An 11,823-nucleotide genomic window follows, 5' to 3' on the forward strand; every position below is an offset into this window, starting at 1 on the left:
TACTTCTACTGATGTACCGGCATACATCCGAAGTTATTTTCGATGGAAAATGACAAAGATGTTCCGAATGGGCTCATCGGTATATGAAAACGTTAGGTGATTTGGGCACTCGTCCAAATTTTGCAATACTAGTACACAGAAGAATCGCAAACAAAAATGTTTGATGTGTAAATTTACACTAAATATTTACAAATACCTTTGGTACAATCAAATTACAACACTCGAAATAAGGCAATGGCGTCGATGACGTCAGTTGTCATCATTTTTACCGCATTAAATGCAATTTTACCAATTAAGTCCGGAAGGTTATCCGAATTAAGATGTTGCGTTCAGCGGAATATATATTGGATGGTAGAGGAAAGAGATATACATGTTCGAAGTTCGAAGGAGGGTAAATATTTCATAAATAGGTTCTTGACGACTGGTTACATAGGCATTGGGTCATGCCCAAAAGTTTAATAGTTATATCAGAAAGTTGGATATTATTCATTCATTCGTTGACATACAATTCATGTAATGATTATATTTGTTAATGTTTACGAACTCATTACTGTCAAGAATTCGTTTCAACTGTAAACAATATTCAGGTATTCAATTTTCAAACTTCATTTAAAATACTAAGCTTGTCAATCTCTCATATCGTAAACAAACTGACATGCTGCAGGTTTGTAAATATTTAATTATTAATTACTTTCTAATGGAGAATTTTAATAAAGCAGCCCACTCCAGACACGAACGATAGTGTTTCAAGAATTCTGTTTAAGGGAATATTTGTTTGCCTAAAACAGCTATACGTGTCAATGAACATGATCAATTTCACGGAAACAGCCTATTTACAGCTACTTTGGTCGAATACAACTAAACAAACATTTTCTTGAATACATTTGACATGATACTTCCAGAAAAAAAGTGGGCTTAGGACGCCTTATAAGCTGACATGAATTCCATTTCTAGTTTGGTATACATAAAGAAGAAGTTTTTGTTCAAGAGTAAGATCGAAATATATTTTATCGAGTGAGCACCACGTGTTATATTGAAAGAGTGAGCTATTAATGTATATTATTCACGATGATTCTGAAAATTAAACGAAACGCACCCCTCCCCACCCCCTCTTTATGTGGGTGTAATGTCATTTCGGAGATGTCGGTCCTCCAGCCCTGTGTGCTTTGAAGTTTTATTAATGATTCAGACAATAGCATTGACATTTAAACCATGGAGCTTGTGTCATATACTAAATCAAATCAAAACGCATTCTATATCATCTGACAGAGTGTACACAAATGAAATCCAACCGGAGCATCAATTCCAACTGAACAAGGGAACGATACCGTCATAAAAGGAAAGCTATCCGCAATAGCTCGTGTGTGTAAAAGTTGATGTCTAAAACTATGTGTTTATACAGACGCATAAACATGAAGACATTGTACAAACAAGGAGGTCAAACAAATTAACCATATACAACAGCACAAGTGAATACATATTGAAGAAAATATGATTGTATTGCTTATTTTTTGCAAGTTCATGTTAGCTCCTATAAGGCATACTCATTTTAGTTTGCCCTCATAAAAAATGCTGGGATAATTGTGAGATTGAGACTCGGAATCAAGTTAACCTGGACCCTTCTTCCAGAGAAGTGTGCTTCACTGGTCAGTCCAGTTCGGTAATTCCAACGTTTATTTCAATATGTTTGTCATGTGTATGTTGTCTTGTTGCGTTGTGTATCACGTTGAGTGTGTGATGAGCTTTGGTGAATGCCATGTGTATGTGTCTTGTTGCGTTTTGTGTCTTGTAATGTTGTATGTCTTGTTGAGTTGTAAGTATAATTGATAGCTATAATTGTGGCTAAAACACTTGACACATAGTTGTACTGAATCGAGAGCTCGAAGTCACGGCCAGAATACACAGATGATAATACGCATGTCATCCTGCCATAATTAAGTTCTACACGACTGTTTCACGACGGAATATCATACGTGAATAATTCGCGAACTTTGTTATTTTATAATAACTGTTGATCCTAATTATCATTAAACTGAACAATTATATGGGTCCCGACGACGTCGAATTAACGGCCGGTGTTTTAATGTATTTGATGTGTAAAGCCAAAAGTTTCTATCGGCTTCTTTATGTAATTCCACTTAAACTATTTTCACTTATCCGTTGAAGTACAAATTTATGTCAAATTCATTCAAATACTTAAATCTGTGCATAAATATCGAATGTTTGTTCTGCATGATTTACCCGTGTAGCCATTGACTTCAGTAACGCTCATGCGACGGACATACAGGCCTCTTTGCAAAATAATCCCAATATTTTTCCAATCATAACTGAACAATGACCAGTACTCAAAACTGTTTGCATTTATGAACGGATGCTTACACATCCTATCATATTCATGGCCCTCTGCAAAAAAACAACAACAAAAACAACAGAATCGTACCCAAAACACGTAGTCCAATCCCAACGAGTTGCAACAATGCAACACAGGACGCTGGACAGACTGACATAATAATATCGTTCTTGCTATGCATGCGATACATTTCATATAGTTTTCCACCTTAATTAGGTCATAATGATTTTCGAGGTTTCGTCTTCTGACTGCCTTGGCACCTCATGGGGTTTCTTCTGTAAACATATGTTCTTGACGGACAAGGCTGAATGACATCCACAAGGCGATGCCAATAGCTTTTAATGAGCACTCAAGATCAGATAAACCTTAAGCCAGTTCTGAGGATGGGGAAAGGGCATTGTTCCTGCTAGGCAGGCAATACTATTTAGACTTGTGCTTTTTGATAAGAACAAAATGGTTTTCAATGTTTCTTCTTCTTGACCTCAAAACGAGACTGTCGTGTTCAAACTCTTACATGAAAACAGTTTTCGCACTAAGATGAGCTCAAGATTAATTAAGTGGTTTGTAAAAGAAATACGTTCCAATCGAAACGTCCAGTTAATTGGTCCGCTATTACAGAAGCCTTAGTATAATTGTCACTTAAACGGGTTCAACCAAGTATTAGATCAATAACCAGTTCTATTGCACCCGTTTCAGACTGAAACTCACTTGAATTCATCATTGATGTGAAAGAACGCCATCAATGTAATCGATAACGCTGATTTCATGCACTGGAAATATTTTGTGTTTTGCGAAGACAGTCTTCCAGAATGTTTTCACATGAAATACCCGATATAATGCCCTACTAAATTTATTGCGGCAACATCTCATTGTGACAAATTGGACAAAAGCCAAAAACGGTGAATAATATCGTTCTATTAAACAGACATCGTGCTGAGACGGCGTTTAACCCAGTAATGTCAATGCAAATGCTCAAATGTACGTCGCGTCTGTAGCTTGAAATATTCAAGAGAATGACACCGTAAGATTTTTATATTCAACAAAAGCGAATGTTTTTTTTATATTTATTAAAATTACAATGCCTATGCCTAAAACGCACAAATACCCACAACAATGTTTTTCCTGTCCACAAAATTTAATAATACTGATTTGTTTTGTAAATCACCTATGTGCAGCTATTATGAATGCATGTACTTCTATAAAACACAATTCCTGGCAGTTTCGGTTCATTTCATAGTATGTATGTTTTTCACCCTCTTCTACAGCACCCTGCTCTTTTTACAACTTGACTAAAACCCTATTATATACTGTGCGTACCCACTATAGCCGGCACTTATTTCATATTGTTGCAAGTACCTACATCGACAAAGGTGCAAATGGTAACAACCCAGTTTAAATCAAAATGATCATACTATGTTGGGAGTATATTTTCCGCGAGTAAATTGCAAACAAGGTTTAGACGATGTAGGTGTGTAACATGCACAGTACTACACACCATGCGTGCAACTGCTTTTCAAATTACACTCCTTTGACTAGTTTGTTTGCCGTCGAAATTGATCAAAGACAAGGTCTTCCGACAATAATAAGGAAGAGTATTTGTACTTCAGACCGCCAAGAGTACAGTGGAAAGTACAAAGTTAAGCCATGCAGTGACCTTGTTCAGTGACAAAATTATCAAAAACATCATAATAATAATTACATATATACTAATTAAGGCGTTTCCCTACTGTATTACATAATTACGATGTTTCGCATCATTTTTCACAATTGGATGGGGATGAAAATTTATGTACTTTATTTCTAATGCTGAATATTGTTTTAGTTTTGTGATTCGAGATAAAAAAAAAACATTGTGATATCTGGCTAGTTGTAACGTTTCACAACTCAAACTATAAACACCGTGCGTTATTCATACAAATGAGATATGCTTTTTCCATACAACAATGCAACGTAAAAAAATAATAATAATTCTTTAACGAACTAATGGCTATAACGTTTCATGAGCCCAAATACTCTTAGAGATTTGGCCTTATTTTCTAAACTTCATTTATGTCAAGGGCAGTCACTCCAAATGCGCGAGACGACAAGAAAAACCTGGTAACAGCTTCAGAAACAGGGGCCGTTTCAATAAAAATCTTAATCGTATGATAGTATATAAATTATATTTACGTACATTTTTATGACCAATGGTTCTCTATTTATAAACCTGATAATGTTTGGTCTTCCGACAGACAAGTAAACAGCAATATAACCCCTCTTCATCGAAGCAATATAACCCCTCTACTAACGAAAACATTACCCTGAGATAATTCACATTGTAAATACTATTTAAGATTTTTATTTCAAACTGGCCCCTGCTGTCATTCCTATTTCAGGAGTCGCAAGTGTAACTGTGGGTTCTGATGTGGGATTTCAGGGAGGGCATGTTCTTCATGGGTCTTCCACACACATGGCACCTAAAAGTAAAATATACATACGAAATTACAGCTAAAATTCTTGTTTTAAATTTGAAAATCAAAAAAGCTCAAACACAATTATCACGTGATCGGCAGATAAATATTGGAGGGAAAATGTGGTGTACAATCTTTGATTAGGGACAAAACTATTGCCAACTTATAGTTTAATATGTTCACCAATTTATTCCTTCCATGAAGGTTATTTTTTCACTTTCTCTACAAAGAAGTTTACTTTCTTTCACCTCATCAGTAAGTGTCTCAATGCAAAGGACTCCCTTTAAGATTTGTCCACACACATACTATTTATTCAACAAGTCTAATTCCCGGGTTGAAACCCGTACTGCAGTCTTCTTAGAGAGGTCAAGAGAAGTTAATTGGGCTCAAATACATGGTCTGTTTAGTGAGGGACAGACACCTTTTGAGACAGACACTTGTTCCTCCAACTTACTTCAAATCCAAGGACAAATATTCTGTATTTTCCTTCTGATTGAAGTCCACTTTGTGTTCCTTCTCCAGTCTCTTTATCACTTCTGCAATGTAGACATTTATTATGAATACACAATATAATAATGAATTAGATTAATTTAATTCTTCCATTGCATCAATTATATTTGCGCAATGGTATTCATATCTATTTAAGTACAATTTGAGAAGTTATTTCATCCATAATATATTGAAAAGACTTATTTTTTATTTTATAAAAACGAGAAGCCTTCAAGAGAGTACTAGAATTGAGAAACCTTCCTTATGTTTAGAAAAATGGTTAAAGATGAACTATTACTCCCACATAATAATAATTATTTAACAACACATTTAATACAATTGTTATAATATACTCAAAAGGATGAACAAAGGTCGAAAAAAGTGGTTCTTATGAAAGATACCGAGTCTAATTTAAAACAAATGTGCAGAAAACACGGTATTTCTACCTTATGAGACCATAGTAAATCGCAGTAAATCTTTTAGCATTCACCAATCATTTTATATTTTTGCGTTTTCAGCTATTAAATACACAGTTATAATATTGTATATAGTAATATATATTTTCCATAAATGCATTATTTATAGTATATATATATTATACGTATATTCGCCTCTACTTGCTATGTACCCATCAACTAGTTCATATATATTTATAAACAGAAATCTCATCATTGTGTGCATGTAAATTTATAGCCATATTAAACTTGATTACAGAAATAGGAGCCAACCTGAAGAATCCACAAAATAAGGGCTGGTGAAAGAGTTCCAGTGTTTCTTTGTTTTCAGACTAGGGCTATCAAAGTCCTGGCTGATCGCGTGAAGGTGAAGATGGCTGAAAAACAGAAGCAAACATATAGATAAATAAGTTTACATGTACATATATTTGTAAGTAAATTCTGCAACTGGATGACTTCATTTTTAGTGCAACTTTCAGTTGGATCTTATTAAGTGTACAGTGAACATTTTTAGAATCATTTTCACCGCCTGTGCTTTCAAAATTAGGAAAGAACTCTACTATGGGAAAAATACACATTCATGTCAAAATAGCTAACATATATAGCAATTTAGCAAATATTCTTTTCTTACATTTTTTATGCAAACAGTATGCTGTAAAAGATCTAGCCATGTCAATATCATATGTCCATTGTTCAATAAAAACATTGCTTTATCAAATTGGGAAAATATGATGAAATTTGGGGGAAAATGAACACTGTTTTGCAAGGGGAAATAGCCGAGCAAAAACCACAGGATTAGGCAACATGGCTTATCCCTGTAGTTTCCACTGTTTTATTATAGCAACTTGTGTCTTCTATTCTACATTAACAGCACAAGTACCTGTAATCTAACTTATCATTTTTATATTGACATGGAAAGTGGATATTGGCAACTCTGAGAAACTGTAATTTAACTTATCATTCCATATTGACATGGAAAGTGGTTATTGCGCCTCTGAATAACCGTAATCTAACTTAATCTTTCCATATTGACATGGAAAGTGGTTATTGGCAACTCTGAGTAACCGTAATCTAACTTATCTCTCCATATTGACATGGAAAGTGGTTTTTGGCAAATCTGAGTGACCGTAATCTAACTTATCTTTCCATATTGACATGGAAAGTGGTTTTTGGCAAATCTGAGTATGGAATTTATAATTCAATATTCATTATTGGCATGACAAGTGCTTATTGGCAAATCTGAGTGGCTGTAACGATACCTCATGCTAGGAACAGCATGGTAGCCGAACCTGAACTTGATTTTCTTGTCCGTTCTGAAAGAGACAAAATAATCCTGATCACATGCTTGAATCACTCATTATCATGGTCTGATCATTTACTTATTTTTAACAATGTTATTCACTTCAAAAACAGCTTCGAAAGTTTCCCTGTATTGTACTGAACTATATACATAACTACAACTTTTTTCATAATAAATAGAGATTACTCTTGATGAAACAACAGCTTGTTTGAATGAATAATTAGCTTCTGGTTAACAATCTTTACTGAAGCTTTAACAGTGGCTAAACATATTACACTTATAAAAATGGAAATCTACACATACATCTCCCAAGTCCCTAACTAAAATATACAGCTTTCCTAAAACTAACCTCTGCGCAACGTCTCTGGCAATTTTCTCCATGTGTTTGAGCAGATCTAGGTGTTCTTGTTTCAAACTTTTCAAGTTAGGTATGGTCTCTTTTGGCATTACTAGAAAATGATGTTTGGCCTACAAAAGAAGTACACATAATGTATTTATTTTTCCAGCCAAATATGTCTTGCGAAAGTCATACAAACGTAACTGTTTGATGCCAAAGAAAATTATCTACTCATCTTAAAAAGCCATTCACTTCCGATCAAATTTTTAATTATTTTATTGTATATACGTATGTTGTCATTTGTTCCTTTTCATGAAAAAAATTTCGTAATAAAAAGTAAAAGACCTTTGCATTTTACTTGTTTACCAAAAGTCCTTTTAATTTAATTTCTAATTATTTATGAAAATCCCATTACAAGATCATTAAAAAAAAATCTGGTTATAAGTACAAATCAACAGATCAATTTTACTGACTCTACTGGCCAGTAGCCCTACTGTGTAAAAATAATAACAGTAAAATAAGTATATAAATTTGTGTCCACACGTGTACTGGCATCATAGATAGTTTCTGATTATCAGTATAGTGAACAATTAATTCAAGTGCCACAATATACTACTACTTAAAAAATATAAGATGAAAACGGACATACATGTATTTGTAAAATGTGTATCATACATGAAATTCCTCTACGTCATACATGTACACTGTACATACCTGGTACATGTACATAACAAACATGTACATGTACAGACGTTTACCTTTGGATACTTGTCTTTGATAACTGTGAGCTTGTCATCCTTTTCCACAATGAGATCAGGGTCGTTCATAGAAGCAAGAAGACCCTGACTCCAGTGCCCAGCGAATTTCTTGGTGCCGCTTGGTTTACTTTCCGCTTTTGCTACATCATCAAATTTTCTTTTGACAGACTTGCTTTCAGCCATGGTTTGTATGGGAGCAAGACAAATCGGCCCCTTACCAAATCGGCCTACTACCAAATCGGCCCCTAAGACGTTTCGGCCCTGCCATTTCGTCCCCTTAATTAAAATGACTCGAGACGTTTCGGCCCCTTAGTGATTTTCAACAGAGACATTTCGGCTCCTTAATTTTATTTTATTTCTTATCTTGAGTATAAAGAAAAACATTGTAGGTCGTCTTATAAATGTAAATGAGATCTGTAAATAAGTTGTAAATAACATCTTTAAATTTACAAATATGCATGAAAAACATTGATATGACTGATATAAAAAATATAATTAAAATCTAAATAACTATTAACCCTGATTTTTAATATAAAATGTTAGAAAATCTAAGAAAGTTTATTTGTTATAACTGTTAATTATTAATTGATCATTAAAGACTTCAAAGAAAATGTGTCTTTGAACCATGCGTTCTTTACAAGGCAAACGGTAAGTGTTATGGGTGTGAAAAAGACATTCAAAGACGTGTGAATGAATAATTGTCTTTAATTTTTTAATGTTATTTACAATTGATTAAAGAAGATTTGAGTAATATAAACACCGTAAGTATATATATATTAAATCGTTTCTAAAATTGGGTACCATTTGTTTTAAACGTGTTGCTGTGCTACTGTTAAATTTTCGTGTATTGGACATCATTAACGCGTTGTTGTTCTACTTTTATTTTATTGTGTAATGGAATTTTGTTAAAAATTGTAATGTCTGATTCGGATTTTGTATTGAGTGATATAAGGTTGTGAGACCGTTGGCAGCATCGAGTCTGCGATACAGGTAGGTGGAAGTAATATGTTTTATAGACACAAAAAAAAAACGTATATAAATGTATAACACTATCCAGGTATGGCTATGTTTACCCCTAAGTACTCCCATAACTTACGTAATTTAGATTAAAATGCACGTACCGCCAAAGGTATATCAAAGCTGTTGTCATTGACACTGGACTGGCTTTCGTGGTTAGACTGTCGGCTGCAAGCCGACAGTCTTTAGAGAGCGGTATTTCAGAAACGCGACTAGTCGCCTGACACGACATATTGAACATGAATATATTAATACACACCACCTGCGTAGCAACAGAACTACTTACGTGAATGTGGGGCGTCAAGTACCTGCTTATGTGTATTTTACGCGTTATTGCCTTTTTTATGACAAACATTGCGTGTTACTCTTAGTATAGTTGTACCGTTGCAATTTGGTGAGTTTTATTGAACAAAATAATGAAAAATAATGAAAGTATAGCATTTACATACGAAGTCATTTTACCCTACATCCAATAGTAAGCTACACCACATGTTTGCACCCCGTGTGACGTCACACATATCCCGGCATTCAAGACTGACCCGGCAATTCCCGGCAAAGAACTTATTTTATGAATGAAAGCTATTAAGAAATAAATCATACGCGGTTAAAGAGTTCATGTCATGTAATATTTTGTGAAATAGCTTTTATGTTTCAAATGATTTTTTTCAGCAGCAATCGAACTATTGTATTTGTTTGAATAAATTATTTGGATTATACCTATCACAGTGTGTCAACGTTATGCCTATTGTTATTTTGGACTATAGGGTGTAGTTTTTAAAATTATACACAATATGGCGGCGATTATGCGGAAATGAAATTGAATCATTCGGAACTCCTCGGCCATTTTTTCAAAAACAACCTCGGATGTATATGGACGGTTTACATACTTAAGTGGTACGTTTAAGTCCGCTGCAAATAGATCGCGTAGTAATCTTATTTAGTAGTTAAAATTTATGACTTAACTCTTGGGAATCGTAATTATGTTTGCAATAATACACTCGTAAAAAAATCTGTCAACGTACAATTATTTGGACTAGAAGGTACATCTAGCTGATCTACATCTCTTAGTCTAAATATTTGTACGTTGACGGACTCTTTTTACGATTAAAAAAAATGTATATATATATGGCAAATCCTTCACTACAACATCTTCATGTTATTTTCAATTCAGAGTTGATTATTCACTAAAATTATTTCGCATTTTTAATTGTTGTTTAACCTGAAACGTCTCAACCATCAAAAAAGAACATATATGCTTCAATAGTCTAAAAAAAATAGACGTGTTATATGGGATTCTTCCAATCCCTTACGTCTAATCGGGTTTGTGCAAAACAGGGTGGGGGTTGAAAGATTATTGAAATCGTAGTTAGATAAGTATTATATGTTTGAAATAGATATTAAAGGTTTATATTCGTATTGTAGTTATAACCATGTAAGTGCAAAGATTTTTTTCACAAAACAAGCATTTAATGCATTTAAACACAACCATTTTACATCTATGTAAATCTATGTAAATCTATGCACCGCAGCCTTGCAGGTGATCTTCATGTATAACAGTTTATATCATTATGTTTTGACAGTATGAAATGAAGAAAAACGCTCATCAAACTCATAATAATTCGTCAGCTTTTATTTTTTGTGTACATAACTCATATTTTAGATATATATAATTATCTGACCCGGAATCCCAATCGGAATAGCTACCCACTTTTGGTACAAAAAAATTGTATGTGAAGGATATGCCATTTCAAAATTTGTAAAAAGATCCGTTAAGTTACTATTATTTGGACTATTGCTTCAAGTGTTTGATTTATTGTCTCTATAATGTATAATGCACCTGTCAATTGTAGAGCCTGCCTAAAAATCAGTTACCCAGTTAGCTCAGTTTGGCAGATCTCCATGCAAGTGTTCACATGGTCGTGGGTTCAAGCACCATGATTAAGTAGGGCCAATATATTTGTGCTTATTATAATCACATTTATCCTTCTTCATCTACCTTAAAGAGTGTTCATCATTTGTATGAATTCATTTGATCACGTTTCATTTTAAAGAACTTTGCGGTAGTGTTTGCTTGCTTCAGTTACGTCACCGACAGTCTTGCAGCGCTTTCAGCGCTTTGATTTTTAATTTGCAATCATTCCTGATTACACGCGTGTCTGACTTGTGATTCCCTAGTATAAATTTTTTGCTATGTTATGTTTATTGTATCAAAAACGGTAGTGTTTAAACATAATTCTGTAGATCCTTAGGACATACGCGATGTACATATTCTTGTTTCTTTTGTGTTGTATATATATACCTTGCGGTATGTATAACACCGAAATCATTACCTTTTCATATTATACCTTAATATCGATAACATTCTCACAATATTTTTTATCAAACTTATGATAGAATAGAACATTATGTTATTAAGCAAGGTTTTTAAAAATGCCTTTACGTTTCAATCATTAATTTGTTATGTATGTGGTATACTATTGCTCCAGAATAATTATAAATTATTGTTTTTGACAATTAGTGTTTTATCTATACATAATTAGGAAATAATGTTTGTTTTTATAGATATGACTTGCAAACAAGTGACAACTTGATAGTTCTACAGATATTCTACAACAAATATGCATTTTAAAAAGAGTAAAACAATATATCCGTAATAAAATAATAATA

General features: G+C 33.6%; 1 protein-coding gene across 1 annotated transcript; it reads right to left on the minus strand.

Moving 5' to 3' along the window:
• Nucleotides 1–3,412: 3,412 nt before the first annotated feature.
• LOC128220154 (aprataxin-like) lies at nucleotides 3,413–8,325 on the minus strand. The gene is made up of 6 exons (XM_052928432.1): nucleotides 8,140–8,325; nucleotides 7,394–7,512; nucleotides 7,004–7,057; nucleotides 6,018–6,121; nucleotides 5,255–5,336; nucleotides 3,413–4,806 (listed from the first exon to the last, which is right to left on the minus strand). The coding sequence occupies exons 1-6, from the start codon at nucleotides 8,320–8,322 to the stop codon at nucleotides 4,722–4,724; spliced, it is 627 nt and encodes a 208-aa protein (XP_052784392.1). The 5' UTR covers nucleotides 8,323–8,325; the 3' UTR covers nucleotides 3,413–4,721.
• Between the last annotated feature and the right edge of the window lie 3,498 nt (nucleotides 8,326–11,823).

Source organism: Mya arenaria, chromosome 15 (genome assembly GCF_026914265.1).
Source record: "Mya arenaria isolate MELC-2E11 chromosome 15, ASM2691426v1".
In the NCBI taxonomy this organism is placed as follows: domain Eukaryota; kingdom Metazoa; phylum Mollusca; class Bivalvia; order Myida; family Myidae; genus Mya; species Mya arenaria.

Excerpts from the sequence above, each read along its gene's own strand:
- LOC128220154 (XM_052928432.1), bottom strand. The coding sequence starts at position 8,322 with ATGGCTGAAAGCAAGTCTGTCAAAAGAAAATTTGATGATGTAGCAAAA. Across the intron at positions 7,513-8,139 it reads TCAAAGACAAGTATCCAAAG|GCCAAACATCATTTTCTAGT; the intron begins GTAAACGTCTGT and ends CTTCTTTTGTAG. Across the intron at positions 4,807-5,254 it reads TATTTGTCCTTGGATTTGAA|GTGCCATGTGTGTGGAAGAC; the intron begins GTAAGTTGGAGG and ends TTTTACTTTTAG.